The sequence below is a fragment of the Eschrichtius robustus genome, chromosome 3 (genome assembly GCF_028021215.1).
Source record: "Eschrichtius robustus isolate mEscRob2 chromosome 3, mEscRob2.pri, whole genome shotgun sequence".
NCBI classification, from domain to species: Eukaryota; Metazoa; Chordata; class Mammalia; order Artiodactyla; family Eschrichtiidae; genus Eschrichtius; species Eschrichtius robustus.
The window spans coordinates 81,015,696-81,039,526 of record NC_090826.1 but is presented as its reverse complement, the minus strand read 5'-3'; the positions used below and the strand labels follow the sequence as shown (position 1 = coordinate 81,039,526).

General features: G+C 43.3%; 1 protein-coding gene across 9 annotated transcripts in view; it reads left to right on the top strand.

Annotated features, from left to right (window-relative positions):
* The window catches only part of TGFBR3 (transforming growth factor beta receptor 3), a 199,568-nt gene that overhangs the window by 73,515 nt on the left and 102,222 nt on the right, over positions 1-23,831 (top strand). For 8 of the 9 annotated variants that reach the window (XM_068540299.1, XM_068540297.1, XM_068540293.1 and 5 more), the window contains exon 3: positions 12,158-12,342. In XM_068540299.1, coding sequence (XP_068396400.1) covers positions 12,158-12,342 — 185 coding nt within the window. Of the gene's footprint in view, positions 1-6,217; positions 6,293-12,157; positions 12,343-23,831 lie in introns of those variants that run through there. The other variant, XM_068540300.1, reaches the window with a different exon arrangement.

Sequence of the window (23,831 nt, the reverse complement as noted above, 5' to 3'; positions counted from 1 at the left end):
CTATTTTTAATGAGGCTGTATAAGAAAAGTTATGCACCTATGCTTTTTGTAAAATAACTCTTGAAATCACTGACCCTTGCTTTATAATAGGCCTCTTAAATTCAGACTTAGGAAGAATATTTTCTTATCAAAAGAACTGATTTGTTTCCTTTTTATGAGATCTTGGAAACATCACATTTTCTTTTCTACCTCGACTGCTAGGAAACTCAGAGCTAGGTCTGGTGCTCAAATGAAGTTGTTTCCTAAGTTCTTCAATAAGGTTTTGTTTTGTTTTGGTTTTTTTCATATCCACTTTTTAATTGATTGGCAGCTGAAGTTTTCTGGGCCTGTTTTTTTTTTTTTTCTTCTTTTTTTAATTTTTTATTACCAGCCCCTCAATTTCCTTTCTAGAAGTAGTTGAGTATATAAATAATACAGGAATATATAGCATGACATTTTGGTTGGATCAGTAATTTTCTAGGAATAGAGCCCGTTAAAACTGGGGACTCTGGTCAGACCTGTCTTGGTACATTAATTTTGCATCTCTGGGACCAGAAGCCAGGGCAGAACTTACCTAAAAATTAGGAGGAATTGGAAGCAAAGGTCTTTTTACCAGAGATTTTATAGAGGCCTCAAACTCTCAGGGTGACAGTGAGGGCATCGAACTACATGGTACCAAAGTTCCTTTAAACTCTAATATTCTATGCTTCCTAATGCAAAAGGAGGTTGAGATAGGTTAAGAAGTATTTTTTTCAGAACATATTCCATAGTTGGAGAGATGGTAATAATAATTATAGTTATATGATAATAGAAATGAGTTAATCCTAAGAACAGGTTTTGTTTGTTTGATTGAAGAATTCATTACTCAACAAGTCTTTGTGAACACCTGCCTTATGCCAAGCACCATGCCAAGCACCTGGGTGTATAGAGAGTTAGCAAAAGGAACATGGTCCCTGCCTTCATGGGGTTTCCAGCTAAGTAGAAGACACACAAACACATGCCAGAATAAATGAAACAATAGGTTTATAACTAAAAGCTGATACTGGGTATAAAGGAAAAGTGTAATAGGTATGACAGGCTTATGGAGTCGCTAAATTTAATCAGGTATGAAAATGTGGTTCTGGGCCAGGGCTGGTTAGCTGGGCACAATCCTTCTGTCTTTCGAAGGTCTGTTGTCCCTCGGTCTACACTGAGAAGTCCTATCAATGGTGGTGTTTGATTGGCCCATAACTACTGTGAACCTTGGAAATTTCAGCTCCATCAATACTCCTGAGCCTTTTGGCTTCACTGTGAAAGGAGCAAGAGCACATTAGTTCTTCATAGATTTCTCTACAAACTATCAGCTGTTTCTTTCTTAACAGAAGCACCTGAGCAGCGAGCTAGCTTGCTTGAGGAAGGACTATGGTTTCGTATTGTAATTGGATTTGACGTATCACTGATGCTTGGTGATTTGGCATTCCTGTTAAGCATTCCTGCATTCCTTTAACAACCAATTGTTGAGTGCCCTGACTATATATAAAATCCTTAAAGTAAATGTAGTTTAGTTCATGGCCCAGTTTGTACATATGGCTGTAATTAGTAATATTTTGCATGGCCAAACCAAAAGTTGGTAGATTTTCCTTTTTTAATCTCTTGCCTCCTATTTATAATCAGGACCAGTGGTTACAGCCTTTGATTCAACTCCCGAACAGTTGTGGTTTCCCCCTTCCATCCTTTCTGACCATTCCCCCACTTACAGCTTCTTGTCTTGCCACTTACCCAGACCCCGCACCCCAGCCCTAACCGAGGGCTCACCAGTCCCCGAGAATGCTTGTTGCAGCGTGTTATACCTCTGTGTTTCTGTGCATGTCCTTACGTCTGTTTTCTCCCATTTTTTTCTTTCTCATCAGACACCAGTTTACTAGAGGTAAAAAAGAAAAAAGAAAAGAAAAGGAAAGAAAATTAGTTTAGCGACTATCTTAAGTACAAGTTGAGGTCTGAGAGACAAACAAATTTGGTGACATTATCCCTCAGGGTTAATGAGGAGTGGCTTTCCAGCCCTGCAAGTTTCACTTTACCATAAAATGTTGCATTAGTAGGAATTAAATTATAATTTTTATTGGTTACGTACCTAAACTGAATTTAATATTTTGACTCCAGATCAATTATTTTCCTTTTAATAAAGAAGTATTCTTAAAAAAACCCCTATTTTGTGTATCTCAAAAACACAGTAGGAGAAAACAGATTTCATTTTCTTCCATCCTCCAGATCTTCAGATTTGTTCTTGGTCCCTGTGCTGAACCATTTAGGCAATAACATTCCATAAATTCTAATCTCCTCATAAATGAATTCTGTAGCCAGTTTTCCCTTCATTCCCAGCTTCCTTTAGACTTGTCCAAAAAACAGGAACAAGTGCACCATCTTATCGATGGAAAGTAAATGATGAGAAAGTTGGCCACGATGGTGCCAGATTACTGTCTTTCTGGATTGTGGGAATTCCCTGGAGGCAGAAACATGGCCTGTTCTCACCTTTGGGAGCTGTACTTCCAGATTGTGCTCAGAGAATAGGAATTTTTACCCTAATACTGAACATAGTTTTATTTTAATCCTCCCCAGGGCAATTCTTAGAAATAATTTTTGGGGAGTAATGGCTAGGGAGTAGTATGAAAACATCTTATCTTAGATATTTTATTAATCATTCTAAAAGCTCATAAAGAAAACATTTTTTCAATTGGAGAAAATATTTTCATTTATTTATTTCTCCCCCCCCCAGGGGGCTTTATGTCTCTAATAGTAAGTGAAATTTGTAAAGTATTTGCATGTATAGGGTTTCATTTGATCTATGAGTCGAGCCTGTCATAAAATAAGAGAAAGAGATTATGGGAATCTTAAAGACAAGGTCAAACACCTAATAGTTGGCAGACCTGGATTTAGAATGCAGTTCTTGGATCTCCTGGTCCAGTGCTCCTCCTGTACCACTATGTCTCTAATGCAAGGACTCTTCTCTTGCAATGCCCAGTGGTGACTTCTGGGACGTGTTCCTTCTGCTACCTTTTCTCTTCAGGTTATAAAAAAATATGAAACAAAACAACTCCACATCCTCACAGAGTTGCGTAAATCCCCTCTGATACTTCTCCGTTGTATAGTGGTATCTTGCTTAGATGGAAGAGTAGAGTGTCCTTTATAGCTTGGCACTTCCCAACACTTGGAGAATTTAGATTCTTAAAGAAGCTCTGCCCACTGTTTCCCTTTGAACATTTAAAGACACAACTTGAACACAGGAAGTTCTTCAACATGGTTGCACCACGATTTCAACACAACAATATGCAGCTATGCAATGGCTTTTGGCCCAAGAAGTTGGCGGTTGACTTCTTGGAAGAGGGTTGGTTTGTCAAGAGAAAGGTTTGGATTTAGATATTCACTGGAGAATGAATGAAACTACGATAAGATATGCTTACGGAATTGTTCCGTTTAAAAAAAAAAATCTGGCTGTTTTTTCCTGAGAAATCCACAGTACAGGTTTTAGAATGTTATACGCTCTTCTGCCTATCTTTTTCCTATCAAGGATAAGCTTCAGCCGTAAGCCAAGTTTTATTGTTGAAAAACCCAGGTGGGAGCTGTGGTAGAAGGCCCCCCTTTGGATTTTAATGGTGGTGCATTCCACAGCTCCATCCCCAAGGAGCTGTAGCTCCAGTGAGTTGTAATGTAAGATGGTATAAACACGAACATATGTTGTGTACACTGCGTGAGCTTGGGGCCTTCCAGGTGCTTTTTCCTGGACCTTTGTTTTTGCATCATATCCTGATGCTTGTCAGGTTCCCTCTCATAAAGCTCAGTTAGAGCCAGGCTGTGCTGTTGGCCGAGAAATCACCTTGGGTGTCCTTTCTTACAGATTCTTGCATCCTGTGGAGGTAGAAGGGATTTTCAGCTCAGGGGCAGAGTAGGTCCTGCGGTGCCAGTCCCACAGTCTGTGGGAGTTTGTCCCTCTTCGCAGCTGACAGCATTGCGGAAGTCCCTGTGGGACAATAACAGAAACCCTTATTAGCCAATGGTGTTGTTGGAATAAAATCTCCCCACTGAAGTGTCTTGGTCCCAGACTATAATGTTACCCCTTGATTCCCTCTGCATCTTTACCACTTTTATTACAGCTGAACACACGCTCCTCATTAGTACTCTGGGTGATACGGGGAATCAGTGTGCTGGAAATTATGTGGAATAGGTACCAGATGTTTGTGTCAACTTGGTATGCATTGGTGTTTAGAATGCTTAAGGATCCCATTTATTAAATGTGAAAATTACTTACTATACCTTCCCCTAAACAATAACTCTCCCCCTCCTCAACCCCCAATATTTTTCTTTGTGTTGCATGAGGTGTGATATTAATTTCTTTGGGGACAGATTAAATTTAATGTGTGTGCAGCAAATGCATCTGTTCCGAAATGCTTTGTCTGCATTTTGTCAAGTCTGAGGGCTGGCCTGCAGCCAGTGGGGATGTGGGGTTCTGTAACTGAGACTGGAATGCTATGTTGCAGCTAAAGGATATAATGAAAGGGTGAGTCCGTTTACATTTTTTTCTTTAAGTGGAACTGGGAAGTTAGACATTCATGTTATAGCCAGACCTTAGGAACATTTCCCATGTGTGCAGATAAGCAAGCATTAGTGAGAAAGAGGAAGACAGTTGGTAAAATGAGAAATGAGCTTGTGCTTTCTCATTAAATTTATGAAGTCTTTTAAGTCAACCAAAAGGTTGCAAGCGTGAACCAAGCAGTTTATTTTATTATATTTTATTTTATTAGACATGAATTAATGTCTGTGTTTGGCTAAGGCATTGGCCTGTTCATCAAGTCCTGAGGTGAAGGACTGGAGAATGCAGGGCAGAAGCAGGCAGTGCCTTGTCATGGGAAGAACTTGGATCTGGAGTCTGAGAGACCTCAGATTCGAATCCCACCCTGCCACTTACTGATGGTATGTGACCTTTGGTAAGTTGCTTAACCTCTCTGAGGCCCAGTTTCCACAACTGTAAAGTGGGAGTTTTAGCACAATCTTTACAGTGGTGTTATGAGGATTAGAAACAATACGTACACAGCATGTGGCTCAGAGAAGGTGCACGATAACCGTTTTCATGAAGAATTAAGCCCTCGCTTATCACAGGGGTCCCACCATATGCTTCAGAGTTCCTCCAGGTGGCCCAGCTGCTGAACAGAGGGCTCTGCTTGGTGAAGGAGGCCACTTGGTCAGGGCCAGCTGGTGAGTTTCTCACCACAGGGTGTACTTGAATTTGTGCTGCCTTCAGGGCAGTGAACGTTTTTACTCAATAGAAGTAGCATTTTATAGATGAATAGGGGCTGTGTGTCTGTCCTGGTGGCCAAGGAGGGTGTACTGAGCAGGAAAAACAGAGTCTGACTTAAGTTGGATTCTTTTGGGAATTACCCCCAAAGAATTCTGGACAGGCCATGTACTAGACGTCTGGAATAAACAGAAATATCCAGATTGGGAGGCAACAGTGAGGAACATCTCTGGGGGTGTGTTACTGTCAGGAAGCACTTTACTGAAGTATTCACCCAGCTCTGTGGCTTGCAGCAATTTACTTAGAGTGGGAATAATATCCGTTCTACCCACTTCACAGAATTTCTGTAAAACGCTTTTTAATTATAAAGTACAGTGCAAGGTTAACAGGAATGTTGCTTATGAATATTGTTGCTTTCAACCAGCATTTCTTTTTTTTGGCTGCGTTGGGTCTTCGTTGCTGCGCGTGGGCTTTTCTCTAGTTGCAGCGAGCGAGGGCTACTCTTCATTGCGGTGCGCAGGCTTCTCACTGCGGTGGCTTCTCTTGTTGCGGAGCACGGGCTCTAGGCGCACGGGCTTCAGTAGTTGTGGCTCGCGGGCTCTAGAGCGCAGGCTCAGTAGTTGTGACACACGGGCTTAGTTGCTCCGCGGCATGTGGGATATTCCCGGACCAGGGCTCACACCCGTGTCCCATGTATTGGCAGGCGGATTCTTAACCACTGCGCCACCAGGCAAGTCCCTCAGCCAGCATTTCCTTCCTCTGTCATCTGTGCCCTGTTGATTCTTACTGTGGTAAAGTAGGTTTTGCTGTGCCACTCAGCGTCATCACCAGAGCATGTGCTCACTTGCCTCTGGAGTGTGGGGGAGAGATTGCTCAGGGGAGGAAGGGCTTTGGGTTTCTAGCAGTGGCCACAAGAGAAACTCCCAGCCCTCTGAGGCTGTCAGTGAGAGCCTAGCAGAGCTCACAGGTCACCACAAAAGTGAGGACTTGAGTCAGATAGGGTTTCGGAGCATGTTTTCCTGATTTCTGAGCCTTTGTGACTGTGAGGTACTGTACTTGGGCCCTGTGGTGGTCGTGTGAGAATCACGGCCACCTGCCTACTTCAGGCTTGTGTGGTAGCGCCTGGGGAGGGGATCAACTCTTCCCAGGTGGAAGCTCTTCTAACTGGAGTTGGAGCTGGCATTGTGTGGGCAGCCCGCTGTGGACACCACCGTGAGGCCGGTGGGGAAGGATGGGAGACCAGTTTCTGGTGGCAGGCCGTGGCTGCAGGAGAGGGGCAGGAGGGCCTGGGGGCCGACCCAGGGGGTGGCAGGATGAGGCCGGGGGTGTGCTGTGCTATGGGAGAGGGAGGATTGTTACGCCACCTGGAGAGAAGGGTCTTGCCAGACCGTGTTTGGTATGAGAGGACAAAAACAGGTTTGCATTTCCTGCCTTCTGTGACATTTGAGGGTGGGGAAGCCCTGATGAAGACTTGATTCTTAGCAACCAAAAACGTCACCTCCTTCAGCTCAGGATCGATTTTTTTCGCTTTACTGTAAGATCGAAGCTTTGGCTACTAGGTAAAGAGTCGAAGGAAGAACTCTAAGATAGAGTCTCCTATTGGTATGAAATCCTTTGCACATGGATCACCTCATTGTTCTTTCCCTTTTCCTCTCTTACTCCCTTCCGTCATTAATATTTGAGTGCATACTGTGTGCCAGACATTATGCTGGGCTAAGGGATACAGCAAAAAACAGAATGATTTGGTTCCTTTATTTTGTGGTATTTGTAGTCTTTGGGTGTATGCAGACGTTAAACAAATAATTGCACAAATAATTATATAAGTATAACCACATGAAGTGCAGTGAAGAGAAATAGAGAGTATGAAAAATGTATATCTAATGTTGTAAAAGAGGTAAGAGAAGCTTCCTTGAGAGATCTGAGTAGGAGTTCATCACACCAAGGCAGAGGAAAGGGATAGGAATGGTAGGGAAAGTGTTGCTGAAAGAAACCTTGTATGTGCAGGTCCCGGTGGGAAGAAGGTTGAAGTAAAATAAAACCTGTATATTAATTAACGCAGGTCAAGCTGTAAGTGTCAGAAAACTCAAAATAATATTGGCTTGAATAAGAGAAAAGTTACATGTGTTTCATATTAAGAAAAAGAAAAACAAAAAACAGTCCAGAGCTAATTCAACAGCTCCATCTTTATCATGACCCAGGCAACTTCTGTCTTATTGCTTTGTCTGACTCAGCATGTTGCTTCCATTTTATGGCCTAAAATGGCTGCTTTAGCTCTGTTCATCACATCTGTATTCCAACCAGCAGGAAGGAGGAAAGGGCAGAAGAGCACAACTCCTTCCTTTCTTAAGAAACTTCTTAGAAATAGCATGTATCACCTCTGGTTACATCTTATTAGCCAGAATTTCGTCACATGGCCATACCTAGCTGCAAGCATTAGCTAGAACTTCCAGTACAATGTTGAAAAGGAGTTACGAGAGGGGATGTCCTTGTCTTGTTGATCTTAGTGATCTTGATCTTAGTGAGAAGGCTTTTAGTTTCTCACCATTAAGTACAACATTAGCTGTGGGATTTTTTGTACACGTTCTTTAGAATAGAAGTTCCCATCTGTTTCTAATTTGCTGAGTTTTTTAAATCACGAATGACTGTTAGATTTTGTAAAACGCTTTTTCTGCTTCTATTGATATGATCATGTGATTTTTTTTCTTTAGCCAGTTAGCGAGATAGATTATATTAATTGATTTTCAAATGTTGCATACCTAGGATAAACCCCACTTGACTGTGGTGTATAATTCCTTGTATACATTGTTGGATTCGATTTGCTAATATTTTGTTGAGAATTCTTGTACCTATGTTCACAAGAGATATTGGTCTGTAGTTTTCTGGCAGTGTCTAGCTCTGGTATTAGGGTAATGAGTTAGAATGAGTTAGGAAGTATTTGTTCCGCTGTTATCTTCTGAAAGAGATTGTAGAGAATTGGTATAATTTCTTCCTGAAATGTTCAGTAGAATTCACCAGTGAGCCCATCTGGGCCTAACATTTTTTTTTTTTTATTGGACTAGAGTTGCTTTACAGTGTTGTGTTAGTTTCTGCTGTACAGCAAAGCGAATCGTTTATTCATATACATATACATATATCCACTCTTTTTTAGATTCTTTTCCCATATAAGTCATTACAGGATATTGAGTAGAGTTCTCTGTGCTTTATAGTAGGTCCTTATTAGTTATCTATTTTATATATAGTAGTGTGTATATGTCAATCCCAATTTCCCAATTTATCCCCCCCTTCCCCCCTGGTAACCATAATTTTGTTTTCTACATCTGTGACTTTATTTCTGTTTTGTAAATAAGTTCATTTGTGCCTTTTTTTTTTTTTTAGATTCCATATATGTGATATAAGTGATATCATATGATATTTGTCTTTCTCTGTCTGACTTACTTCACTCAGTATGACAATCTCTAGGTCCATCCATGTTGCTGCAAATGGCATTATTTTGTTCTGGGCCCAACATTTTTTAATGAAAACTTTCACTTTACAGAGATACTAGCCCTGGAGGCAGGTCTGAGTCTGAGGCTTTGAGCGACTGGGGCAAGCTTAGAAGGGTTACTTAAGTTCATTGAACTCACTTTCCTGTTCTTTACAATGAGGATAATACGACGCCTTATGGTGGTATTGAAAGGATGTATAGCACCTAGCACTGCCCAGCCTATAGTGAGCAGTTAATGGTAGCTATTTATTTACTTACTTACTTGCTTACTTTCTTTACTTACTTACTAGACCAGACTGACATTGTGTGTTGAACTGTTGAAGGCACCATGTCTTATATACCCTTGGAGGATGGGGTAGATAGTTCCTGGTTTTTTCCTTTTCCTTTCCTTCCTTTCCTTCCCTTCCCCTCCCTCCCTTCCTTCCTTCCTTCCATTTTCTTTCTTCCTTTCTTTCTTTCTTTCTTTCTTTCTTTCTTTCTTTCTTTCTTTCTTTCTTTCTTTCTTTCTTTCTTTCTCTCTCTCTCTCTCTCTTTCTTTCTTTCTTTCTTCCGTCCCTCCCCCCCCTCCCTCCCGCTCTTCCTTCCTTCCTTCCTTCCCTCCTTTCTGGGTCTTTTTGGCTTCAGGATGTATTAATAATAATAATATGTCGAACTTTTTTCTTTTTTAAACTTGGAGGACAAAAAATTCATCAAGGCACCTCAACAACCAACACTACTCTAGTGTGTCTAATGGTCAGGGACACTCTATACTGAGCATATTTAAACATTGACCCCAGTGGGTCTCTTTAAAGTGCAGCTCTTCCGTCACTTGATCAGAGTGCGCCTTGTACGTTGCTTTCTCTCTTTTTTTGACCTTAGACTGACTTGTATAACACATGGCTGGAGCTGCAGCCCATAAAGTGGGGGTCTGCCCTGTCTTAGACTCTGGTAGGACAGAGAACAGACACTCTTAAGGTGAAGAGTGCCCATTTTCACTGCTGGGGGCATCCCCTCTCTGATTCCCTCCCCCTTTGGGTAAGACCTTATCCTCTGGTTTGTTGCCAGTGGGTTTTCCTCTCACCCAGTGTGGAGATGAGCAGTGTGGTGACTTAAGGAAGACCCTAATGGGTGATGGTGGTATGTAAGGAGGAGGGCAAGTCAAGCAGATTGCAAGCCTTTTGCAGATGTGTTTTAGGTGGAACTATAGTCCAGTCAGAGCTTTGTACATACATACAAAAATGGAACTGAAAAGTATTTTTATTTGTGCTTAATTTGTGATAATAGGAAATTCATGGCAGGAGACTGTGAAACCAATTCAGAAGGGTTTCCCAATGTGGGTAGCAATAGCTACTGCAAGTCGCCAGGGTCGATTAGGAGTAGGAGACTTCTTCTGGAGCTCTGGGCTGTGAAATATGTCACTGTGACTGGTGAGGGCAGGAGGAGGGGGTGGGGGCACCTGCTCATACTGTTTGCCGTGCTTGGGGAATTCAGGGAATCATGCGTCCAGTACCTCCTGACTTTGCTGCCGTGACATCTTCCTTCACCACCTCTGTTTCTCAGAAAGCAGCGGGGCACAGGAGAGCAATACAGAGGGTGGCAGTGATTATTTGAGAAGGTACATACTTCATTTCAGATAACAGTTGATAACTGTTATCAACCTAGATAATTTCCATGAGTTCTGAAATAGACTTGCACACCAGGTGGGGTGTCTGCGTATAGCACAGGAGTGGGGATACAGGATTGTCTGCTTTGAACTGTGTTTGCATTTTAGACCGGGGCTAATCCCAGAGAGTATTTTTATTATGTAGAAGTCAGGAAGAACTACTTGGGGTGCATTCAGGTCTTTTATCGGGTTCCATTTGGAAGGTCGGGGTTTAGGATGCTGTATGTTCAAGTCCCAGTCTCCTCAGCTAATTGAGGACAGCACCAAGCTTACAGAGGTATGTGAGGTTTAAGTATCGCTGAGTCCTTTTTATTTCTGGATGTCCTTCCCTATCAGTTCAGCTAATGTATGTCACACCACTGTAGCAATGTTTCCCGTATTAGCTCCTTACAGCCAAATCCAAGTCCCCAGAATGGGGCCCTAATCACTGATCAGAGAGGGGGCAGTTTTTTCTTTAAGCTCAATGATTCATTTAATAAATATTTTTTGGGCATTTCCTACATGTGAGGCACTGTGATGGGTGCTGAGGATACAAAAAGAGCAACCCACAGCTGTCAGGGAGGTCCCACTGGACTGGCAAAGACGGACATATACACTGGTGGTTACAGTGTAGAAAATGAAACAGCCGAGACAGGCAGAGGAATTATGGGAGCACAGAGGAAGTGCACCTTCCTTAGTTTGGGATGTTCGTTTTGGGGGTGGAGGTAGAGCGGACGAGCAATTTGGGAAAAGGAAACAAGCTTGAATAAAGACATAGAGTGAGAAACATCATGGTATGTTTCGAGACCTTTAAGCCACGTGGGGTTCCTGGAGGCGGAGGGCTTAGGCTGGAGAGCTAGGAAGGGGCTAGATCAAGAAAGGCCTTCGTGTGCCAGGTGAAGGAGCGCAGACCAGCAGTTCTCAAGGGACGGGACATAACTGCAGGGCTGGGCGGGGCAGGTCTTTGCATCTGGAATAACCATTCAGTTGAGGACCACCCTGGGTTAGGTGAACCATGTCTGTATGGAAGGCAGCTCGGAGAGCTTGAGACCAGAGGCTCCTTTCAGGAAGATCTGCATTGTCTAGGGACGGAGACAGTGAGGGCTGCAGGAAGTAGAGACGGGAAGGAAAGGATGGATTTCAGATTTAAGTTCTGATTGCTTAGAGGAAGCGAGAATGAGGAAGCAGGAGCCAAGCATGCCCAAGGTTCTACTTTTTCTATCTGAGGCTCTGCTCATATCCTACCTCTCTTGGGAGGATCTTTCTGACCTCTCTCAAACTTTGCTGTACAACTCTGGCCTCAGTTGCCTCTGCTCATTGCATCTTGCTTTTGTATGTTCTTAAGATTGTTTTGCTTTCCCTAAGAAGGGGAAGCACTTAAAAAGGTAGAATCTGCATCTTATACCTTTTTGGGGGCAATTTTAGGTGTCTAATATTTATGCATAATATCATTGGGGCTTTCCACAACTTATTCTATTTATCTCTGGTTTTCTTCTAAGAGGGGAAGGAAGAATTGAACACAGATGTCAAATGGGAGGTTTCCTCCATCCAGAGGAATACATTCGTGGCTTGTCTGTCTAAAAGGGAATTTAATCAAATACACATCAAAAGCATCCAAAAGGAATTTAAGAGATTGGGATTTTACAAGAATAGACTAGCTTTTTTGCCATTTAGTTCTGGAAACAACTTACCTGGAAAGGCACCTCTGGTGGGTTGGCAGTGGCTTGTATATTCAGAACAATTAATTTAATCATGGCACAATTAATTGCTGATTCTGAGGGGTTCATGTTTGTGATTCCCTCTGCAGGTCCAGAGCCCAGCGCCCAGTGTGAACTGTCGCCTGTCAATGCCTCCCATCCAGTCCAGGCCTTGATGGAGAGCTTCACCGTCTTGTCGGGATGTGCCAGCAGGGGGACGGTGGGGCTGCCCCAGGAGGTGCACGTCCTGAACCTCCGCACTGCCGACCAGGGGCCCGGCCAGCCACAGAGAGAGGTAGGCGCAGGTGCCAGCTTTCTACCCACTGCCCCTAGGAATTTGTAAAGACATTTTTCTGGATGAAGAGTCCTTTTCTTCCTTTCTGGGTTTAACGAGGATGCTCATGTATGAACATAAGTGGGGAGGAGGACACGAAGTACACTCAAGAGGCAGAGAAGGATTTCAGTTAATGCAGAAGGATTGCTCTCTGGACTGGGCAACTCTAAGACTTCTCTCTAGAGAGATTTTTCAGCTTTTCAACTTTCCTGGTCCCCCTCCCTGCCTCATATTGGAAAGAATGTTCTTACGAATTTCATTTTTAAAACATGGTTGTGAAAAAACAAAATAAGGTGCCATTTCTCTATTATTGTAAAATGTCTTTCTCATCTTCTCCTGTGCCCTGTCTTTCATCTTTCTTTGTTTTGTCTTGTGGACCTATTGCTCCTGCAGGATGAGTCAGAGGAAACAGAAACACTCTGGAATAAGGATGGCAGTACCTTGTATGTGCATCAAAGCGCTGGGGGTGGGTAGCTCCTTATGTTATCCAGGCAGCTTCTTGAAGACTGTGGTGGTCTTGGTGGTGGTGATGATGACCCAAGCTCATAGTGACTCAGTATTTCCTCTATCCTCAGCCCTGTTTGAAGCACTCATACACTTATTCCATGAAGTCCTATTACTACCCTCAATTTACAGGTGACAGGCGCAATGGTAACTCACTTGCCCAAGGTCATTACCATAAGAGAGAAATGGCCTCCTCTTTCTTGTGGCTCAGAAATGACCTGGGTTGTGGATAATGGTCCCCCTGCTTCTTTTAAGATAACACACAGTTGTCATTCTTTCTGTTTCTAAGCTTCTGTGTCAGAAATGTTATCACTCAGGTATTCTCTCTCCAGGAAGAGAGAAACCACAATAAACCATGATCACAGTGAAGTGTAGAAAAACTAATAAGAGCAGAATTTATCTTTGAGCTTTCTTCTGGTCAGGAAAGTTAATTTCCAGAACTGTTTGTTTCTGTGCCTCAACCACTCTTCTTTTTGTGGTGGCGGGGTAGGGGGCTAGGAATAGGAGAGGCGAGGTGTCCAGAAGGAAAAGCAAACTGATTTAGTCTTGTGAAAGTGTGCAGAGTTGGCTTATTTCAAAGACAAATCATCTAACCTTTCCAGCTACATTGGAAATTATTGTTAATACTCTTGGTTGCTTGCCATTGTTGCTGCAACACATATTTCAGGTCGGATTTCTTTATCCCAGTAATGCGTCTTTAATTCTTAACTTATGGGGGAGAATTTGGGTGGGAGGGAAAGGAAGGGAGGAGGAAGTGCAGTTCCTATGAAGCCTTGCTGACTCCAGCAATTCTTTAGTGGCAATAATTACTCATATTATATATGCTCTCTCAGAAGAACCAAGAAGGAAAAGCAAGTCCGAGCGATTACAGAAGTGGCAGAAATTCTGCGTGCTAAATTATGCGGTACTGTTGTTGATGCTGAAAACAGATGCACATAAGACTACTGAAGCAAAAGAAAAATACCTCAAGGAATGACAGCAGAGCTCTCCCACACTTATATGGACTGTATTAGATCAAAATAGACATGGCTGTACTGAAGATACGGAAAATTAGCTGGCATCAAGGGACGTCGTACGTTCAGTGAAGAAGTAAAGAAAGTGGGCCTACGGGGGGTAGTCTCTAAAACTTGTTTAAAAACCTGAACAATTAAGTATCTCTCATGTTCTTCACGTGTGACTCTGGAGATACAGGACTGCAGCCATGCCAACAGCTTTTTAAAATCATTTGAACTACATGACCCAGCAGTTCCACACCTAAGTGTATACGCAAGAGAAAGGAAAACATACGTCCACATAAAAACTTGTCCAGGATTGTTCACAGCAGCATTATGCATAATAGCTAAAAAGTGGGAACAACCTGAATGCCCATCAGCTGATGAATGGATAAATGAAATGTGGTACATATATCCATACAGTGGAATGTTATTCAGCAATAAAAAGGAATGAAATACTGATACATGCTGCAACGTGGATGAACCTTGAAAACGTTATGCTGTGTGAAAGAAGTCAGACACAAAAGACACATGCTGTCCAGAGTAGACAAATTTATAGAGATAGAAAGTAAACTGGTGGTTGTTTAGGGCTGAAGAGCAAAAGAGAGACGTGGGGGCTGACTTTATGAGTACAGAGTTTCTTTTGGGGGGACAGAAATGTTCTAAAATTAAATTATAATGATGGTTCCACAATTGAATATGAATATAGTAAATACCATTGATAAATGTCAATAAATGTGACTAACCAAAAACCATTGAGTTGTACTTTTAATGGGTGAATTTTATGGCATGTGGACTTGATGTCAGTAAAGCTGTTAAAAAACTAATTCAACCTGTCAGTATATTAATTACCCATAAAATTTACCTTAACTATATCCACTTTTTTTTTTTTTAAACTAGGATTGCTTCCTCTTCCAACCTAAACCCATCCAACTCTTTCTGATATTCTCAGTGGATGACTTGATTTTTATAGATATGCTGTTAGATATGGTCTGTGCTAAAAATCACAGCCAGTCACAGCCAGTCAGTTCTGGAGGTTATAGTGGGAGGACCAGAGGTGGCCTTTGTGCATGTCTCTACGACATATTAAGGGCAAATATTTTTCAAGATGAAATGATAAATGTTGTTGCTTATAAAATAGAAAAGAATGCCCTACTGGCTCCAAGCCATAATTACTTTGACTCTTATGACCGAAGTTGCTGTTTTTCATGATGTCCTCCTTAAATGTGAGGGAATTACTAAATCAACCCTATCCCCGCTCCCCACCCCGACTGGCTTGTTTTGGTGCAGGATTAGCATTAAGATCTATTATAAATCATCCCTTCTCTAACATTTTACTAAATTCCTACCTCCCCGGCGCCTTAAGCTTCCTCCGCTGAGGAGAGGCTGCTGCTTTTCCTGTGTGGAGGAGGTGACAGAGCCTACAACTGGAAGTAATAACCGCAGCAGGTTGACAAGATTTGGGGAAACAGTTATACTTAATTAGACAAACAATTTTATAGGCCAGCAGAGAATTTGTATCAGAAACATACTTGCTACAAAAATGTATACAAAGCCCCCTGTGGCAAAGCATGGTTTTGCCATTGACTTCCCTGCTGGGTTCTCATCAGGACAGCACAGACCTGTAGTTGTATTTTTCATCTGAGACCACACCTCTCATTTGTAATCATTGGTTTTGGAAACAACAGTCCTGGAAGTGAACCGGAAACTGGAAAAAGACTCTTTGGCGACAGAGGAGGGCAGAAGAGGGTAAACAGCCCTGAGAGACCAGCTTTGTCTTTTAGAATAAGTGGGGAGATATCATCAGTTTCACCCTATGAAAACCAGCTGCCTGTGCCCTTTAACTTCAAGGTAAAATGTCCCGCCCCTCCCTCACTTCCTGCCCCTACTCTTTTCTGACCACCGCTCGCTCCATCCCCTGCCCCTACCCCTGAGTTCGGTCCCTCTGGGTGTTTCCTGATTCCTGAGAAGGGCTGTAGCACCACCAGAGGCTTGTTTACAGTAACATGCTTTCATTGGTTGTTGGAATGGCAACAATTTTGTTTCCGATCATCTAATTTTTATTGTGACCTGCTTTTTCGGGGGGATGCTTCTCTTCTATTTCCCATCTATCTAACTGCTCGCTTATTATGAAAAGCCCTTAGTTAGCAGTACATATGTGTATAACAGATATGGACGTTTAAATTTATGTATTTGTTTTGACATTGAAGAAGCGACTGTTAATGGGCGTGCCGTGCCAGTGACTGGCTGTAGGGGCGGAGTGCGGATCTGGGAGGATCCATTGTCATGGGAAAGGGGCCAGGTTTAATAACTTTATCCGCACCCTTCAGAAAGCTCAGAACCCTCCATGCTTGTATGTATTTACTTATTCTCTGCTTCATTCCAAAAAGGGATTTGGGATGGGCTTACAACAATAGACATACCAAGAGTGTAAGCAGAAAAGCAAAATGAGGACAAAAGAGAAGTGCAGTTTGTTAGCCATATGGGTTATGTGGTGGGTACGACTGAGTTTGAAATTTGGCTCCAGGCTTCTTGGCAGGCAGGGCCAAATGGGATATGTGGTTAATTACACAGGTGGCTCCAAGTTACTTTTCCTTGGTACCTTCTCTGAGGACTGTGGCATACAATCGTTCCTTTCCTGGTTCTGTTTGAGGGCGGGAGAGACCACAATTGGGAGAAAGAGAAGGAAGTAAACACATCTAAATGCTAACAGTTCTGCTTGCCTCTTAACAGCTCCTGTAGGCCCCAAATAACAGTAACAGCGACCACAGTGGTGGTGAAGTGCCAGCTGTGGGCCAGCCACCTGCCTGGCACCTGTGCCATCTCCGCCCATCCTCACTGTCGGCCGGAAAGGGAGGGAGGCCTAGGGAGGTTCACGGCAGACCCTAGGGCACGCAGCCCATCTCTGAGCCGGTGTGTGACTCTACAGTCCAAGGTTTTCCCACACGTCAGTCCACTTCCCTTTCACCTTTAGCTCTGACCTTGCTCCCAGCTATGAAACCTGCCACCCTGTCTCACTTGGCTCTACCTGTTCCACGAGGCAGCAGATCTCTCACCGAAGGTTTGGGTTTCCTGCATAGGCTTGTGATAGCTCTTTCTGATGCTCAGAGTTCCTTTTCGTTCCCTTCCTTGTGGCTTTGGGGCAGTAGTGAGGGTGTTTTTTTGTGTGGCATTGTCTCTTTTTTCCTTTCTGACTTAGAAGATTATCACGTCAAGTGTCAGTAATTATAAAATGCAGGACTAAGCTCAGGAGCCCTTGCACTCTATGTGGCTGTTAATCCTACACTAAATGGCACCTCCCATCTCTTTTTCACAGTTGATCATTTTCCTCCCCCCACCGCCACCCCAAATAAAGCTTTCAGCTGCCTCCACAAAAAGTAACTGACCTGTCTTCTGCTAGTAATCCATGACTTGTAACCAAACTTGCTTGAACTGTGTGACAAGGGAGAACAAACACATTAAGGGACTCTTCCTGCTATGCGTGAAACGCAGGACCTTCAGTGTGGACTTTGCCATCTGATTTGACATCTTTTTTGCTTACTTTGAGGAATCTTGCAGTTCAGGGATTAAACATTTTGGAGAGCTCTACTACCTACCTACTTACCTATCTATCTGTCGTCTTTCCCGTTTCCACAATATTAGTAGGTTGACAACTTCTCTCTTTTTGTTCCCCTCCCCCTCAGTTATTAAAATATAATGGAACAGTGCAGGGGTAGGGGGAATGGGTGTGTGTCTTACCTTTACCCATCACCACTAAAAGAACTGATAAAAAATTTCAAGACTGGTTTTTTTGAGAGTATACACATGAGAGCAGAAATATCAAATGAACACTAGCACACTGGTTCCCTTCCTTCTCTTATCCGGGACATTTTCCCCTCTGCTGTTATTCATGAATGACTTCCCAGTGCTAGTCCTGTGTATATGCTGGGGCAAAAACCTCAAACAAACTCAAGGCTATTTATATTTCAGAGATCTTGTGTGCAGTGTGTGCTAATAAGCAAGTGTCACAGTAAACTCCTCACACACAGACACTATATACTGATGAAATTCAGTTACTAAACAAACACCTTCCATGTGTAAACACTGCCTGGTGTTTGTTTAAATGGAAGTTGTTTTGGAAATCACCCCAGGCTGACAGGTAAGGTTATCTTTGAACCGGCCATTTTGTCACAGACCTACAGCAGATCTATGAGAAAGTTACACCGACAACGCGGGTCACATTTCTCTAAAGCCATTCATCTCTCTTTCTCTCTCTTTCCCTTTTTCTTTCTCTCTCTTCTCTTCCCTCTCCCTTTCTTCTCTCCTCTCTCCCTTCCTCTTTCCCTCTCTCCCCTCCTCCTCCCTTCCCCCATTCGTTTGACTGTTGTTCTGGAAATTATTTCATTAACTTGAAAGGCCACTGAACCTGGCTCTTACATAGGATTGGAGGCCCTAAATGAATAGGGCAGTCACATCATTTAAAACAAGTTGCCACTTCACTTGAAGATACTCCGTGCAGGTTAAATGATGACACCTTGCTGCACAGTATGAAGGCGCCAGGCCAGGACTGGACAGAGGAGCAGGGCTGGGGCTAGCCAGGCCGCTAGACCTCCGGCTGCTGTTTCCACAGAAGGCAATGCAGGCTGGGTAGAACTGGCCACGCTAGTCATTGATGGTTTCTAACACGTTGGGGCAAGATGTTCAATCTGAAGCTACAGCTAACTTTCAAATGAGAACTCTCCAAAAACCCAGTCTTGGAATCTTAGAAAGAAGTGAAAGCAGAAATCAGAGCGATAATAGTAAACATCGAGATAGAGCAAATAAATTAGGACACAAGAAGAAGTGAAGAAGTTATAACGTTCCTACCAACACGCTGGTTAGCCATGTGGCTTAAACTTTGCCATGTATCACAGTAACACTGCTCTGGGAAAGCATGCCCCCTGCCCCACAGAAGGACTGAGCCTGGTTGGACTCTGCCATTTTAGCATGAGGTGATGCCGGTTATGTTCTTTGCTGGCTGGGAGCTGACAGACTGAAAGAGCCCCTCTCCTTATTGCCTCTTCCCCAGTCTGGAGGAGAGGCTGCCTTGACTCCTTCTAAAACTTGTCCAGCAGCAGCATTTTCCAACCAGTGTGGTGTTTGTCTTTATGGAGGTTAGGGTTACAACCCTGATCCATACTGTTGTTGCCATGGTAACTTCTCTTGACTTTTAAAAGATTGTATAATTTCCCAAAACTGTCGTAAGAAAATGTTTCTAACATTTTCTAGGAGCACCCTCCACATTTGAAAATGTGACTTTTTGGAGAGTATTTTAAAAAAGCAACAGACCAAAGTAAGGAGCGGGTGTGCAAATCTGAGACCACGATGTGCCGATTGGGCAAAGGCCCAGTTTGTGTTGCAGAGTACCCAGATACCCAACTTGTATTTTCTCGTTTCCGTTGCTGATTTGCTATCTTGACATTTTATTTGAGAATGTCAATTTACTTGCTAATACCTCTGATTTAAATGCCCAAATTCTGCAGAAAAATTTATTACTTTCAAGAGTCCCACTCCTCACTGTGTTTTCTAAATATTTCTGTGGAAATTAGACACATGTTTAATTATTTTACTTTCCTTTCTCCCACAGTGAAGAGGCCGTGTATGAACTTGGCCCTGCTGATCACCTCTCTGTACTATCTTGTTTCTCTTTTCCTCACCTATCCCACACCTTGAATGAGTGAGTCTGTGTGTCCTGCCTTTCCCTTCTTTCCTCTCTGCAGCCTGACTTCTGCTCTCCTGAACTTGTCTCTGGAGATGCCCTTTTGACCCAACTCATAGTATGCTGGGACTGGAGAGGTGCCCTCGAGACAACCTAGTCCTAACCACCTTGTAGGGCCAGGGAGTGAAGCGATGACTTTTTCACCATCAAACAAGAATTGGTGCCCGTGCTGGGCTGGACCCCAGGGACCCTGACTCCTATCGCAGAGTTCTTTCTACCGCCTAGCCTTTCCCCACTCTTACCCTTCCTCGGCTCCTTTTTCTGTGCCCCTTTTTCTGGCATCTCTCTCTGGGTTTCAGGATATTACCTTAGCTTGGTTCTCCTTCTACCTTTCCATGTGTTTTTCTGTTTCTTTCCCAACTGGTCTTTCTTCCTTCTCAGGGGTCTTGACTGAAGTGCAGTCCTTGGCCCTTGTTTTCCCCTGTCTACTCTCCCTGAGGTGGCTTGTTTGTTCTCAGGATTTGGGTTGTCACCTCCATGCCAGCAACTCCCAAAACTCTCTCCAGGGTCTCCAAAGCACCCTACCTCTTGTGTCTTACCTCAAGCTCCCTACCTCTCATGTTTTACCTCAAGCTCCCAGGTGCCGGAGCTGTGCTGTGGAGGAGTGGCTATCAGTGTGGTTCTACCTGGTGTCAGACAGAGGGCTGACTTCAGCCCTGTCGCTTCCCAAGGGTGAGTTACTTAATTCTTTGAGCCCCAGTTGCCTCATCTGTAAAATGGAGATGATAGTAGTTTTTTAGAGGGTTCACTGAGGATTGAGAGACGTCTCTCTGGCCCCCTTAGGGCTGGCGTGTGTGCCTGGCACACAATAAACAATCAAACACTAGCTCTTTTCTTATCTCTAAAATTGACTATAAGAACCTTTCTAAGCCAGTCTTCTCCTTACCCCTGTGCTGGTTTACCAGTCCAACTTCCCTGTCCCATCAATGGCACTGCTACCATTTGTCTGGGGACTTTTGAACCATTCACTCAAACCCTGTATTTGGTCAGTGACCAAGTTTTATTGACATTCCTCTGGAATTTCCCGAGTTTCTACGCTCCTCTCCACTTAGCTGCAGCTCCTTAACCAGTCTCCGGGGACTGGTGCCTTCAGCGTTAGGCCCTGATTCTTTTGGTTCAGCTTGTGGACCACTTCATAAAACTGTTTTTCTCTAAATAATACTCCTATAATTGATTCATTCATCCATTCATTTACAGACTTATTCAATGAATTATTCATTGAGAACCTACTGTATACTAGGTAGACACTCTGCTGGATTCCTGCTCATCTTTTTTTTTTTTAAATTAATTTATTTATTTTATTTATGGCTGTGTTGGTTCGTTTCTGTGCGAGGGCTTTCTCCAGTTGTGGCAAGCGGGGGCCACTCTTCATCGCGGTGCGTAGGCCTCTCGCTATCGCGGCCTCTCTTGTTGCGGAGCACAGGCTCCAGACGCGCAGGCTCAGCAATTGTGGCTCACGGGCCCAGCCGCTCCACGGCATGTGGGATCTTCCCAAACCAGGGCTCGAACCCGTGTCCCCTGCATTGGCAGGCAGACTCCCAACCACTGCGCCACCAGGGAAGCCCCCTGCTCATCTTTATGTCTTCAGCACTTATTGGGGGTTGAGGGAGAATAAATTTAATACAGTGTGACAAATAATATGACCATTATTTGTTATAAAATTAACAGAAGTTTGCAGGATCCCAACAGAGGGAGTGGTAACTCTGTCTGCAGGGGAGGGAAGGATCCAGAAGAGAGCATCTGATGAAGGGCTTGACAGTCAAGTAGAAGTTACTGGGCAGAAGGGAAGGGAGGCTTCAACATGCACAGAGGGAAGAGCAAAACCATGTGTGGAGGAAAGTTCTTCCTTGTACATGGTGTGGCTGATGTACAGATCAGGGAGTGGCAAACTATGGCCTTTGGGCCAAATCCTGCCTGTTGCCCATTTTTGTATGTATGTAATTTACATACCGTAAAGTTCACCTGTTTAAAGCGTACAAGTCAATGGTTTTCAGTGTATTTTATAGAGTTGTGCAACTACCACCACAATCTAACTTTAGAACATTTTTAGCACTCCCAAACTTGGTACCCATTAGCAGTCATTCCCCATGCTCCCACCCCTGCCCTAGGCAACCATTAATCTACTTTCTTTATAGATCTGAAATTCTGGAGATTTTTTATAAATGGAACCACACAATATGGGTGACTTTTATGACTGGCTTTCTGACTTAACGTAATGCATTTGAGATTCATCCATGCTGTAGCGTGTATTAGTTATTTCATTCCTTTTTATTCCTGAACAGTATTCTGTTGTATGGCTATACCACATCTTGCTTATCCATTCATCAATCTGATGCCTGTTTTTGTAAATAAAGGGTTTTTTTGGGGAGAGGGTAAATAAAGTTTTATTGGCACATAGCCATGCCTGTTTGTTTATGTATTGTCTGTGGCCCCTTCCTCATGACAGTAGAAGACTTGCGTAGGGTAACAATACTAACAAAGCCCAAAATATTTACAGTCTGGCCACTTGCAAATAAAGCTTGCCAACCCCTGGAATAGAGGATGGGGCAGTGATGGGAACAGTGATGGGGGTGAGCTGGGGCCTGGGAGTGGAAGATGAGGCTGGAAAGGCCGAACAGGTAAGGATTTGGACTTAATCCTGTGGATCAGTGTTTCCCCAAGTGTGTGTGGGATGTGAACCCCCTGCATCTGAATCCCTTGGAAATGCTTAAGTGCAGATTCCTGAGCCTCACCCCTGACCTTTCAGCTGAATCTACTGCCTCACAGCTTTTTCTTAATTCCATCTGAACTTCTTTCTTAACTCTCTCAATCCTGGCCATGTTTGAAGCCCACGCGTTAAGTCTTAACTCTTCAGCAGACCCTTTCCTGATTCCTTTATCCGCCTCCATTTCCCTCTTTTCTAAATGTTGCTCTGAATTCCTCCCCCCGCCCCTTCCAGTCTGAACTTCCACAGAGTATGGGATTATATGTTTTCTTGTATTATTCGCTGCTGAATCACCTGTGTTAATCTTGCGCAGTCAGCTGGTGAGTGGACTTCTTAAGGCCAGGAACCAAGTTGGACTCTTTTGCATTGTGATATTGGGTTTTTGCATAGTGCCGAGGACGTTAAAGTATCACTGTAAGTCTTCTTAAGCTCCTCCCCTTTTCCACAGTGTACTTTTATTTGATTTCATTATATCAGTGGACTTGGTGTTTTGTCCCCAGTCCCCCTTAACTGCTATAGCTGAGCAGGTATCCTCCACTTTGTATTATGGCTTTGATTTATTTTTTCTAATTAAATCTCATGCTACTGCAATTTACTGTATATTCTCCAGATCTCTGTGTCAGCCCATTTCTGAGTTTTTGTTACATTTTTCTTTTTCTAAAATATTTATTTATTTATTTGGCTGTGTCGGGTCTTAGTTGCCGCACGTGGGATCTTTAGTTGCGCCGTGCGAACTCTTAGTTGCAGCATGTGGAAACTAGTTCCCTGCCCAGGGATTGAACCCAGGCCCCCTGCATTGGGAGGGCGGAGTCTTAGCCACTGGACCACCAGGGAAGTCCCACATTTTTCTTTACTCTTATGGATTTTAGTCCTCTGCTAGTACACTAGTTAGTCCTTTCCCTCAGATGGGTAAAAGCTATAAATGGCTTTTGACTCCATGCTACTCCCTTGGGTAGCTCATTTGAGCTGAGCCTGGTTTGAAGTTGGGCCATTGAGAACAATCTGTCCTCATGATGTAGGCGGTGATTCCTGGCCAATTCTTAATGTTGCTGGAATTAATTAAACTGATTCCTCCAATTGAAAGAGGACATTTTACTCTACCCTGTATCGTTAAATACTTAATAACTTGATTTTTTTATTTTGTTTTTTTGCTCAGTGAGCACTTAAAATATCCCTGCCTCTATAGTAATTTGTTCCCTGTTTAATGTGGCTTTTTCCTTTGTTTACTCTGGACTCAAGTCTTTGTAGCTTGTTTTCTAAGTCAGCTCTAAAGTTGCTGGTCATTGGATTTGGCAGCCTTTTCAAGCTTTACCCACCAGAACCCTACAGGAAGTTGTGTGTCGGCCAGAAGAGTCTGTTTATTTAAAGCATGGTGTCCAGCAGAAGCAATCCATTTATGAGGGTCTGGTCTTAAAGATACAGGAACCTGAATCTGTTTGGAAGACCTGCTGCTTTGGCTTCCATTGCAGTTGTGTTCTCTGGGTTTTCCTTTCCAGGCTGCCCAGGCACCTCA